Consider the following 13,752-nt stretch of genomic DNA (forward strand, 5'->3'; position numbering starts at 1 on the left):
TTTAAAACAGTTTGATGCTAAAAAATACTTGTTTTGATTTGGATGTCCCTTGTTAATAAAACATTTAATGGATTTTCTAAAGCAACCCAAAATGGTTATTGAATATCTGGCCTACGGTTTACATAAACTAAGTAATCAGATAAACAGCTTTGGTGAGAACTGTACATGGATAGCGTCCGTGACATTCTGGGTAAATACTGGTATCAGGATTATAGCATCTGTGCATGGGCTTTTGGATTCTACAACTGAAAAGCCTTTTTCACTGCCTCAGATTTGTGGCTATTCAGTAGAAATGAGGAAATCCAATGCCTAATTTTTATGCAAATGGGCTAAAACTGTGATGTGACTAATTTTTTTAACCTTTTGTATATGTGAACTGTTTTGCTGCTACAGATTCACATTTGAGCATGACATTCTAAACAGACACTGTGCTGTTTGATCTCAGGAATATCTTCTTGTAGTCATCAGTGTTTTTTCTATTGATACAAAATCATTTTGGAAAAATGTTTACTGAATGGTCATAATTGAATATTTAGTTTGGAATGTCATAATTTGGGATCAACACATCCACAATAAAAATATTAATATATTGGGAAGATTCTTAACTTTCTTTCTTTTTTTTTTTTTTTGTTTCTAGAAACCACTAAGTTTTATATGACAGAGATAATTATTCAACCATCTGAGAGAAGTTTTCCTATCATACCAAGGTACAAACAGCAAATTAAATTTATTACGTAATTTTGTAGGTACAATTGATTAAGAATTCATTTTTATTCATAATTTTTTAATTTGGAAAGGGGAAATGCCTTAGAGAAAAGTTTTGAAATACTTGAACCCAACTACATATATAAACAATTTGAGGTTTTATTTATTTATGTTTTGCTTATATGGTGTATGTAAATATGTTCATATAAATCTAATTCTGAAAGTTTTTTGTGCTTCTTTCTATGTGCCAGAGATTCAGAATTTTATAACATAATCATCAATCTTTTTCTTGTTTTTTTTTTTTTTTATTTTTATTTGTTTGTTTTAGGTACTGGACATTGAACTCAGGGGTGCTTTATCACAGAATGAAATCTCCAACCTTTTTATTTTTTTAATTTATATGTGACAGTGGAATGCATTACAATTCTTATTACACATATAGAGCACTATTTTTCATGTCTCTGATTGTATACAAAGTATATTCACACCAACTCGTGTCTTCATACCTGTACCTTGGATAATAATGATCATCACATTCCACCATCATTAATAACCCCATGGTCCCTCCCTTCCCCTCCAACCCCTCTGCCTTATCTAGAGTTCCTCTATTCCTCCCATGCTCCCCCTCCCTATCCCACTATGAATCAGCCTCCTTATATCACAGAAAACATTCGGCAGTTGGTTTTTTGGGATTGCCTAACTTCACTTAGCATTATCTTCTCTGACTCCATCCATTTACCTGCAAATCCTTTTTATTTATTTTTTATTTTTTAATATTTTATTTTTTTAGTTGTACACAATATCTTTATTTATTTATTTTTTTTATGTGGTGCTGAGGATCGAACCCAGGGCCTCACATGTGCTAGGCGAGTGCTCTACCGCTGAGCCACAACCCCAGCCCTCCTTTTTATTTTTTATTATGAGACAGGGTCTCACTAAGTTGCTTAGAGCCTTGCTAAATTGCTGAGGTTGGCTTTGAACTTACAATACTCCTGTCTCAGCCCCCAATTGCTGAGATTACAAGCCTGTGCTACCACACCGGCATCAATGGGTTTTTGAAAAATTATTTCTGGTTTTCATTTGACCTATTTAAAATTTGAAACATAGATCCGTTTCAAATTATTTCTGTGTTTCAAAATAAAAGATCCTCAGCCTCTAAATCTATTAATTTTTCTTTTCTTCTTTTAATCTTTTCTGGTTTGCAAACAAAAGTTAACCATAGACAGTCTTTAGTATATCTATGATATCCAAAAATTATGGCAACCTGAACATAAACTTGTATTTTATCATTCTATAAAATATTTTCTGAACCATAGAGCTGTCACTTTAAGGAGATCTAAATGAAAAAAGAAAATGCAGATTATACAATATTTGGAAGGAAATTTCTCACATTCTTTTGTAACCTACCTATCCACTATTTAATGTGTATATCATCAATGGAATATCTACTATCACTAACATGGTATTTTTTTATTCAATAGAGAGGAATCGGTAGCTTTGGGTGGCAACTGTATTACTAATTGGAGAATAGATTTTAAGAAGAATGGAGCAAACATAAATACACTAATATCCACATTACCACAGATTGTGAGGGAAGGGGCAGTGGATAGAAAAGTCGGGGATGCTGATGTTTCTGCCTTTTAGGTACCTTATATGTAATTTTGGCTTATCTTACTAGAGTTATTATGAGAGTCACTGTACTTTGAATAATAATTGATTTCTGTTCAAACAGGTCTCAGTTTGTCCAGAGTGTTATTGCCCAGTGTCTGGTGGAACTCTCCTCTGCTAGAAGCACTTTTAGATTCACTATTCAAGATCAGGATGGCAAAGTGTACATCTTGGTGAGGAATCATTCTGTCCAGTTTTTTTTGTAGCCTAGTAATCCAAGATCTCAGAAAATTTCTCTTTTGTTTTTATTTTTTCTTAGTTCATAGGTCTAGAAGTTAAGTGATCAATAATTGAATATTTAATATCAGCTTAATTCATAAGTCAACCTTCCTTAACTTTATGACAAATGATTGGGTGCTTCCATGTATTAGGTTGTAGGAATACAGAAAGAAAGAAAACCTAATTCCTGCCCGTAAGTAGCTCATACACAAAATAAGGGTTTTCAGTCTGTTTTTAATGGTCAGTATAACACCATTCTGTCTGTATTTCTTTTTCTTTCTATTTGATACTTTTTTTTCCCCTTACTGGGCTATTTGATACTCTTAACTTTAAAATATGTTTTATTGCTTCTGTTATTTTTTAATTACCTCTGACATCTTGATGTTTGAGAAAGTGGCAAGTTTGGGAGAAAAGGCTCTGTGGTTAGCACTCATCCCTTACGTATACCACAAGGGTCTAATATTACACTACCTCTATTAAAAATAATGCTTTGCCGAAGTGAATCTGGGGCATTTTTCTGAAAACCAAAGCATCATGGACCAAGTCTCCTCTGTCTGTACATCTGTTTTATTCAACCAGTTAATATACATGAAACACTTCTTATTTGAAAGGCACTGTTCTAGGTGCTTAAGGTAGAACAAGAATGCCTTGGCCTGGGGTATAGTTATGTATGGTTTTGCTGCTGGCCATCCATTTTGGGAACTCTGTGCTTCTCTATTTCCAGAGAACTTCTGTGGCAGGCTAATATATTTTCCAACTTCAGTTGATATTAAATCATAAATACATAAATAACAATGTAATTGTAACTTCATAGTCAAAATCTGAACACAAGTTTAGTTTTCTTTTCTTGTAAGATTTTTAAGTTGAACATCAGGAGTAGGAACTTTAAAATTTTTCTAATAGACATTTAAATTTTTAAAAATTTCCTTTTTGTGGAAATCATACATTCTTGAAACACATTCAGACAACATGAAGAACATAAAGAAATGTTAGCTTCCCCATTTGTCCCCTCTCCTCCCCATCACATGGTGCTTTCTAGAGGTAATTTATCTTAATAGTCTGATGTGTGAACGTTGATATTTTTCTATCCATATACAACTTTTGTTTATGAAAGTGAAACAGTATGACATGATCAGATTTTTTTTGTAACATGCTTTCTTCTCATAACAATAGATCATTAAGGATTATTTTTTGTTAGTGTAAGTGTAGGTCTTACTCTTTAATGACTGAGTTCCATTGTACAATTATAAAAGACATGCTACAAAAAAATCTTTGTACATGCATTTTAGTGCTTCTTTAGAAATGAATCTTTCTACTCTAATACAGCATTGGATTTGTATGATATAAACTCAGATGGTCATCACCTTGTAAAACATTGCACTATTATTGTTCTTTTACAATGGATGTTCTTGGTGCCCCACTCAGATCTGGTTGACTAGGTTGCTACACCCATTCCCAGCCGCTGACAGTGTTGGATGCCAGTAGTTCATAGATGTTCCCTTTTCCAGAAACTTGCCTTGGGTAATGATGTTGACTTTCTGAGGAGGTTTCCTTTTCTTACTGTCCCATACCCATTCCTGCCCTGGTCAGCCTGTCAGTGATTTGAATCTGGGCCACAAAAAGCTGAGGCCTTGGCCTCAAGCTGGGGCCAATTTTGTAGGTATAATTCAAGCTCAGGATCTCCCCATGGGATCAGGCTGAAGCCCAACTCCTGCCGAGCTTGCATTCTGCATGCTTGCAGGTCTTTCCCTCATATTTTCCCCTTCTCCTGAAAGTATCTCAGTGAATCACATACCTCTGCATCCCCAAACACTCCTCCATTAGCACATAGGGAATGCTCATTCCAAACCCATTCTGAGATGGGTGTTACCAATCTCTTCACAATATTTTTTTTATCTAATCTCATAGGTAAAAAATAGTGGCATTGAAATTTTGCATTTCCTTATTATTAGTGCTATTGACGTTTTAATTTTCATTTATTACATTCCTTGTTAATTTGGTTACTATTCTTTGCCTATTTTTCTATTGGGCTATTTTTGCCCCTTACTGATTTCCAGAAGCTACATATCTATAGATTATAGATAATTACATTTTTATTTATATATTGAATATTTTCTCCTCATTAGTTGTCTTTTTTTAACTTTATGATGTTGGTTGCACTATTAAATATCATGCTTTGAAAAGCCTACCTTATTTTGAAATTATGTGCATGGTTCCCCTCTATTTTTTTTTGAATAGTTTTTTTTTTTTTTTTTAATAGTGGCTTAAAATACAAATAGGGTAGCAATATCCTCATACGTGGATTTTTCTCTTCACACCTTTAGCTCTGGCTTTTAAACTCAGACAGTGTGGTGATTGAATCTTGGAGTTCCGACCATATCAAAAAGTTCCCCCTTTTGGAAGATACATTAAAAGCAGGCTTCAGTTCTGCCTGGAATGCTATCAAGGTCCTCTACCAGCCTTGCCTCAGAAGTGGAGATGAAAAGTGAGTTTTGCTTTTGTTTCCCACTCCACACTGTTTTAGCTTCTGTTGTCATGTTGGTGTTAAAAAATTAATGAATTTAATGGTACTATACTGCTTCCCTTCTTGAAATTTCTAGGAATCATGCTGCTAAATATGCTTTTAAAGTAGATTGAATTATTACAGATGATTCATGCTAACATGCAGAAATCTTGCTTTTACTGAAAGTAATTGGTCTTTTCTTGTAATCTCAGCTGTCTGTATATAGACTACAGTACTAGATTAGGCTTCAACAATCATGAATACTTACTGGTAAGCATTTTCCAGTCATTCAGGATACAATAATAGACACGGTCCTTGCCTCAGGGGTTGTCATTCAAAAGGGAGGAAGCAAATAATAAACAAAACAATCACCAACAAAAAGTCCAAGGCTTATAAGGCTTTTTTTGTATGTCCATTACTCATCTAAACTCACCTGAGCTTACAGTTCTCTTAAGGCTAGCAACAGCCCTGCGAGTAGGTACTGTTATCCCCCTTATAAAGATAAGGATACTAAGAAGTGGGTGGTATGTTATTCTAGTAAAAAAATAAATCAAGATAAGGAAGCAGTGAAGTGTTAGATGGGTATAGGCCATTGTCATTGTATATTGAAAAGTCAGGGACAGTTCCTCAGGAAAAAGAATGATATTTAAGTGGAAAATCTGAAGGATGTGAAATGGTGAGCTATGGCCAAGGGTAGAGCATTCCTAGTGAAGGTGTTACAGAGCGAGGGCCTTCCAAGAAACTGAGGCAACTCGAAGACCCTCTCATCAAACCCTGATTACTCATCAAACCCTGATTCTTGTAATCAAGTCAGCAAGATTTCAGACATGTTGCTTAGAGTAACAAGAATGAGTTTATTGAAGGCATAGGAAAGGGAAAGGGGACACTCTCAAGGGAGAAAATGGGTCCTCTTAGAGAGGAGAGGGACCACATGCTTCTCCTGCACTCCAATTTTATTGGGATCCCAGAGAAGTTTCCAGATAATCCCACCCAGGACCACCTTTTGACTTTTGACTAACAGCAGCAGGACATCAGACTTTCAAGTACCCATTGCTATGGCAACTCTAGGTCACCTTGGGCCATGCTGACTGGTTCTAACTGGATTCTTTTCTTTATATATATATATATATATATATATATATATATATATATATATATATATAGAGAGAGAGAGAGAGAGAGAGAGAGAGAGAGAAGTTTTTAATATTTATTTTTTAGTTTTAGGCGGACACAACATCTTTGTTTGTATGTGGTACTGAGGATTAAACCCGGGCCGCACACATGCCAGGCGAGCGCGCTACCGCTTGAGCCACATCCCCAGCCCCTAACTGGATTCTTAACCAGGAGGAACTATCCTGTCTCCTAGAGTTTCAGGATCTGATCACAAAAGTCTGGGTTCCTCCCATCAACATCATCTTGAGTCTGCATATTTCCTGCAGTTAACAGGTAGTTGCTGAGCAATGTGACATATCCTGTCCACTTAAGCCAGGCTGGACTGCAGGTAAATTACTTCTTGGAAAAGAAAGCATGTGGGGTAAGCACAGTGGGCCTGTTTTAGAGTTATTCTCTTAACCTTATGTTCCCACCATCCTCATCTGTCTGTTCCTTAACAAAGGAAACAGCAAGTATTTTATTGGATGGATTGAAAGTTTATACTTGTTCTGTATTCTCAGATGGGTTTATCAAATTTCTGCTAGGAACAGAAAAATCCCAGTTTTTTTCTGGGAAATAAATAAGACATTTAAAACAATTACTGCTTTTCTTTCATCTTTTTTTTAAAATTAAGCAAGCAGTGCAAATCATAAGAGATTCAAATACTCAGAGACATGTAAACTAAAATGTGAAGTTCTTCATCATATCCCTTTCCAGATGTAAACTGTTGTGCAATCTTCCACATTGCTTACTACTCATTTTGCATCTTAACAAAATCTAAATAATACATGTGTTTTTTTTTTTTAAAAAAAAGCAAAACACTTTCTCTTGGAGCTTCTTTACATATCAGGGCTTGACATTTTATGAAATGGGTATACTATAAATCACTTGACCATTTTACTATTGATTTCTTTTTGCTGTTATAATTAGTGTTGGACTATGTACTGTTGTATATTTGTTTTATGATTATATGTAGGTTTTTTATAAGAGGGTTTTATAGAGGTACAATTGTTGGGTCAAAAGGTGTGCACATTTAAAATTTTTATAGATAATCTCAAATTGTTTTGTAAAATGGCAATGCAAATTTATAATCTCTCCTAATATTTTCTTAAATGCCCATTTCCATGCTCCCTTATCATTTAGGTTTTTCCCTATCTGATGCCAATCTTAATGAAACAGGTTTAATCTACTCTCTTTATGGTATTGAGGTACATTCAGAGAAAATTATTTGTGTTCTATGCTTTAGAGACTTTTTGGGTGGTCCAAGACATGGTTAACTTTTAAACTGTTTATTAATTTTATTCTCTGTTGGTGTGTGTGTGTGTATGTATGCACATGCTGTAATGTAGATTTATATTCATCTTTACTACTTATTTGAAATGTAGACTTTTGAGAAAGGTATATTAAATTTCACACTGATTATGGAAGTAATTTTCTTCTGGTTTTTATATGTTTTTGTATTTTTTCTTTTGAAGTTAACTTACTAGATATTAAAGGTTTGAAATGCTACAATTTAACTGATTGCATATTTTGTCAATAGGAAATTTTGTTCCTTTTCCATTTGATGCAAAGTTCTTTTGTTTAATTTGCTTTATGTTAATACGGCTATATTTAATTTTAAAGAGATTATGACTTGTTATAATTTTTTTGCATTTCTTTATTTTCACCTGTTTTATGTCATTTTATCTTAGGTACATGTCTCATTATTATATGTTTTGTGAACTGCATGTAGCTGGACATTTTAAAACTCCAATGTGATTGCCTCTTTATCTTAATAGTGAATTTAATTATTTCACAATTATTGTGATTATTGAGATGGTATGCTATGGGGTCATTTCCTTTCTCTGATGATTTGGAAATAAAAAGTAATTCCAAAATTATTTTTAATGGTTAATTTTAAAATTTTAATATACTTTACTATTTATATTTAGATTTAATATCCCTACTTTTCACTAGAACAAGAAGGACGTAAAGTTTCACATTTCTCCTCTGGCTTACTCCCTTCCCTACTCCCTTCTCTATGTCAACATCACCTGTGATTCTAATGAAGAGGACTGCATTTCTTCCTCCTCTTTTCTAAGCCAAAGTCCTGTACCATATTTTTATAAAAGTATGTAATGTTATTTTATGTATTTTAACATGATTTATAAATGATACTAAACTCCCATCTTTCTGCAATTTGTTTTTCCATTCAATATTTTTTGTTTCATTTTTTAATTTGACCAAGTATATTCTTCAATACATCTTTTAAACTTGGATTATAGTTAGTCCTTGAATATCTGAAAATTTCTTATACTTATTCTGACTTTGATGGTCTTCAGGATTTTCTCTGTATCTTTGATTTTCCTTTCTTTCTTTCTTTCTTTCTTTTTTTTTCTCTCTCTCGGGTACTAGGGATTGAACTCAGGGGCACTGGACCACTGAGCCACATCCCCAGCCCTATTTTGAATTTTATTTAGAGACAGGGTCTTACTGAGTTGCTTAGTGCCTTGCTTTGCTGATGCTGGCTTTGAACTCTCAATCCTCTGCCTCAGCCTCCTGAGCTGCTTGGATTATATGCATGCACCATCACATGTGGCTTATCTTTGGTGTTCTAGGATTTTATAAAGATGTGTCTAAATGTGAATGTTTGCTCAAAATTTTCTCATATCTGTTTTTAAAGATACAATATGCTTTCAATCTCTGTAAGAATAGTAATTATACTTAAATTCCTCTGTTTTCTCTATTAACTTTTTTCCCTTGGGTGTTAGCTCTTTTTGAAAACAGAGATTGAGTTTAATGCTTCTTTTTTCATAGCATTGCTCTTCCCAAATGTTTGATGAGTTGACTAGAATTCTTGCACAAGGGTTTGAGCTCCATGCCAGCTAGGACCGTGTCTGTCTTGCTCACCATAAATATTTGTTAAAGAATTCAAAACATACAATTTGTGTTTATACAGTGGTACCTGATGTTCTACTTATTCTCATATTTTATAATTATAATTCAGCTGTTGATGACTATGAGTTCTTGGTAGCATAGCCTTTGCTTATGGATTAGTGAAAGATAACTCAAAGGATTTGCTGTCTGGACTTGTCTTTTTTCAACTTTTGGAATTAAGAAAAAGGAGATAGTCACAGATTTAGTTATGGTGATAAATCTTTATTAATTATATGTACCTATTTATAAAATTACTTTTGTTGTGCTTTCCTCCTGCTACTTTTTGGCTCTGTGTGCCCCAAGGTAGGAAGAAAATTTTTCCAGTTGGATAAACGTGCTGTGAGTTATTTACTTTTGTCTTTTAAAGATATTAGTGTCTTCCTTTCTGGGGCATGACTGAGCAAACTTTAGACTCGTGGTATATTTTTGATTCATGGGGTGGTACATTAACTATTTTAATCCAATTGGCTAGAATTTTTTTCTAGTGAAAGTGTGGATTGCCAGATGGTCGTCTAAATAAGGAAAATAGCAAATGTAACTATGGTTTTATTTCCTTGAGCACTCACAAAAAAGTGGCATATAATATTTTTAGAGTGTTCTTTCTAGCAATCTTGCTCAACATTTTGAAGTATATTGTGTTTTTTTTAATCCCTTCCCTTCTTACTTCAGCCAGTGTTTCACATCTTAGTGAAACCAATGGTTTACTGTTTCATGTTTTATATTGGCAAAATAATCTATCTTATATCCCACATTCTTTTGTTTGTATATCAGAATTCAGATTCTATGTATTGACTCTCTAGCTTTGAACTCTAAATTATCTTCTGAAATTTATTTCTGCCATTTTGTCAATTCACCCATGGCCTCAAATTCTAGACAGGGTAATTTTGTCCCTCAGGGAATATTTGGCAATGTCTGGAGACATTTTTGGTTATCATTACTTAGAGGATTGGCATCTAGAAAATAGATAAGATTGCTCTTAATATTATATAACACATAGGAGAACTCCCACAGCAAAGAATTTTCTGGATCAAAATGCTGAAATAGTACCAAAGTTGAGAAACCCTGCTCTGTACTGCGTCTTGAAATCAAGCTGTTTTTGCCTTCTTCTATGTATTATAGCCCATAATTTTCTTGAGATATATTTAGACCTGAAAATAAGAGAAATTCTAATATGGCATGAATCAAAATCTCTGTAACCTCAGATGTTAACTTTGTTAGAATAAACCGAATAAATATTATGTAAATGTTTATCATAACACTTATCTTTTTTTTCTGTAAGGGAAATAATTCTTTTACTTGTATACCCAAAAGTGGGTTTGCCAGATCATATGGGAGATCTACTTTTAATTTCTTGAGGAATCTCTGTACATTTCCATAATAGTTACAGTATTTTGCCATTTTGCCAATGGTACACACACATTTCAGTTTAGTCTCATCCTTGCTAACACTTGTTAGCTTCTGTTCCTTTTTTGATACTAGCCATCCTAATGGATGTGAGGTGATATCTAATTATAGTATTGATGTGCATTTCTCTGATGGTTAATGATGTCAAGCATCTTCTCATATGTTGGTCATTTGTATATCATCTTCAGAGAAATATCTGTTCAAGTCCTTTATCCATTTTTAAAAATTTGGGTTATTAGGTTTTTTATTGTGGAATTATATAAAAGTGCTTGATATATCCTGGTTATTAATCTCTAATCAGATATATGATGTATAATTTTTTTCTTTCATTCTGTAGCTTGCCTTTTCACTCTGTTGATTGTATCCTTCTGTGTACAAAAGTTTTTAAGTTTAGTGTAGTGTCATTTATCTGTTTTTGTTGCTGCTTGTGCTTTTAGTATCATATCAAAAGAAATGATTATCAAACTCTGCTTACTTTGGATAGTATGCAGTGATGTGGCAAAGACTTCATTGCTTGAAAAACTTTGGAGATAAAATTAAATGGTTTTGACCAGATCTACAGAAATTTGTTCTTTTGTTTGATAAAAACATAAATTAAACTAAATGTTAGTTTATGATAATTTTACATCCAGCAGAATATCTAAAGACCTATTTAATAATTAATTATGTAATCTGCTAAAGCAATGCTAATTTTTTTGAAGTATGAATATTATGCTAAAATAAGTGAATGAGTGAATCAGTGAGAAGCTGACTGAACTGATACATGTTACCCAGCCCTGAAGAGCACTTTATCATGGCATCTCAAGGAAGCATCTCTTCTACTTTCCACATAGGAACCACAAGTGACTGTCGTTGATGCATTCCAATTAGATACACTGACTTTGCAGAGTAGGTTGGACTTAAACTTCAGATATGAATGTTAAAGTTATATTTTACATATTAGGAACCTAAAGACCAAAAGGACAAATAAACAATTAGTCACCTTGTCAGTGATAAATTAAAGTTCCAAATTCAGTGCTTTTTCTTTGTATCGTGTAGTCTCCTACCATAAAATTTTAAGAGATCTGAAAATGTCACTGTAATTTATGTTTTCCACATGAAAAATGTCCCTGGTAGTTTAGAAGGTGTTGGCTCTGTGTCACTGCTCTCAAATATACTGCTTACTATACTATATTCAGTGAATATTTATCTATTTAGTTATGTAATATCAGTAGCAGGAACTTCAGATTTATAGGATGTTCGTGTCTGATGTCATAGACTGGAATTTTAGTATACAAATGTTGGTTTGTTTTTCCCTCCAGTAGTCCCAGGCCTTAGCTTCTTAGAACAGGAATGCATTGAATCTAAATTAATCCAAAAATATAACAAAGTTCATCAGTACCTATTAGAAAATGTTAAGGCTTCTTTTGAAATTACTTTCATACACTTGCTAGTATAATATTATCACCAAAACCAACTTATTGAGAGACCAGTCTTCATTATTAACCAAGTTCAGCACATATCTTCAATTATAATTGGAAAGATTCCTCCTTTAGACTATGTAAGAACAATGGTCTAATCTAAAAGTTATTTTGTTTGGAATTCCTACACTATTCATGAATCCATTTGTAATCATTAAAGAAGAGACAGGAAATAAGACCATGACATATAAAAAATATGAGCTTTTCCCCTGGAGCTTTTCCTGTGAAAAGCAGTTTATCTCTTGGGATTGCTTCCTTGAGGAGAATCTGGCTTCCTTTTTTTAATGAGAAAATGTGAGACAAGTGTTGTCATGACCTGTGAAGGTAAAGAGGAAAGGGAACTGGCATTGGGTAGAAGAAGGAAGGGGAATGTGTACATGAAATTGTTTCTTCACTAGTATTTGCTCTCTAATCATCTGTGAGATATTTCTGATTCAGACTTAAAAGTATTGTGTTAATGTTTCACATCTTTAGAAAGGCTTTGGTTTTAGGGCCTGGAGGTGTAGCTCAGTGGTAGAGTGCTTACTTAATATGAGTGAGGCCTTAGTTCAATTCCCAGCACTGAAAAAAAAAAAAAGAAAAAAATTGCAATTTCTTGGTATTATGTACTTGGTATTATGTTTGATTCCAAAACAGGAGAATGAAGATTTCTGCCCGACAGGAGTTTCAAAGTAAAGTTAAGGCAACATAATAAGAAAAAGAAAACAAACCTAAATAAATAATTCTTTCAAAAGATCAGAATGCACATAATGCTAATAAGTTAGTCCCATAGTGCTACCATAACAAAATACCTGAAATAGGGTATTTTAAAAACAATAGAAGCTTCTCACAGATTTAGAGGCTGGAAGTCCCAAGAACAAAGTGCCAGCAATCTCTGCTTCCAAAGTTGCTCCTTTTGCTGGGTCCTATGTGGCATATTGCACATAGTGTCCTCACATGATGAAGAGTAAGGAAGGACCTATAGCCTCCAGCCTTTTATGAGACACTATTCCTATCCATGAGGGCAGAGCCTTAGGACCCTGGCATCTACTAAAAGCCCCACCTCTTAATACTTCTGCCTTGGAGATTAAGTTTCAACATGAGTTTTGGAGGGAACACAGACATTTAAGCCATGGCAGCTAAGGAAGAGATGTTCATGGCTTTTCTAATAATGTATTCATTAGCTGGAGTAAAGAAAATAGAACAAAAGGTAGAAAGTACTCTGTTCTACTCCCTTCCACTCCACCCTCTCTCTGATGAAAATTGAAAAGGGATAGACAAAGTGTGCCTGTGATCACATAGAGGGGGCCTTAGTAGGCTGCATCTGACAAAGGGATATGTGGCCCCTACAGGGGTTGAGGAGTGAGGGGCAGTCAACTATCTATAGAGATGCCCCCTTTTATCTCTTTAGAATATTAGGCTCCTCAAAAGGTTTGGTTGAAGAGATGGGGCCACATCCAGAAAGAAAAATAAGAGAATCACTGTTCTTTGTGATATACATTTTACCATATTATGCTTGAATCCATTGGATCAGGCAAATTTGCAACTGAGTCTTCAATATGACAACTCTAAATATTCAGGTACCTTCACATGTTCTCCTAGGGTCTCGTCTCCAGGCCAGACATCCACAGATGAATGGTTTCAAGCTTCCCCTTCCTTGCTCTTTCCTCTTGACTCCCTGGTTTTGTTTCTATCTTGATTTCTATAAGAAGATGTTACCTTACATCTTGTCAGTTTTGCATATAT

The 13,752-nt window shown here is 34.1% G+C and overlaps 1 protein-coding gene across 1 annotated transcript in view; it reads left to right on the top strand.

The window, feature by feature from the left end:
* Positions 1–13,752, top strand: part of Ube3d (ubiquitin protein ligase E3D) — a 140,573-nt gene that overhangs the window by 35,801 nt on the left and 91,020 nt on the right. Inside the window, exons 6-8 of the mRNA XM_076859977.2 lie at positions 638–707; positions 2,438–2,546; positions 4,917–5,077. Of these exons, the coding sequence (XP_076716092.2) occupies positions 638–707; positions 2,438–2,546; positions 4,917–5,077 (340 nt within the window). The remainder of the gene's footprint in view (positions 1–637; positions 708–2,437; positions 2,547–4,916; positions 5,078–13,752) is intronic.

This window comes from Callospermophilus lateralis, chromosome 6 (assembly GCF_048772815.1).
Source record: "Callospermophilus lateralis isolate mCalLat2 chromosome 6, mCalLat2.hap1, whole genome shotgun sequence".
Classification (NCBI taxonomy): domain Eukaryota; kingdom Metazoa; phylum Chordata; class Mammalia; order Rodentia; family Sciuridae; genus Callospermophilus; species Callospermophilus lateralis.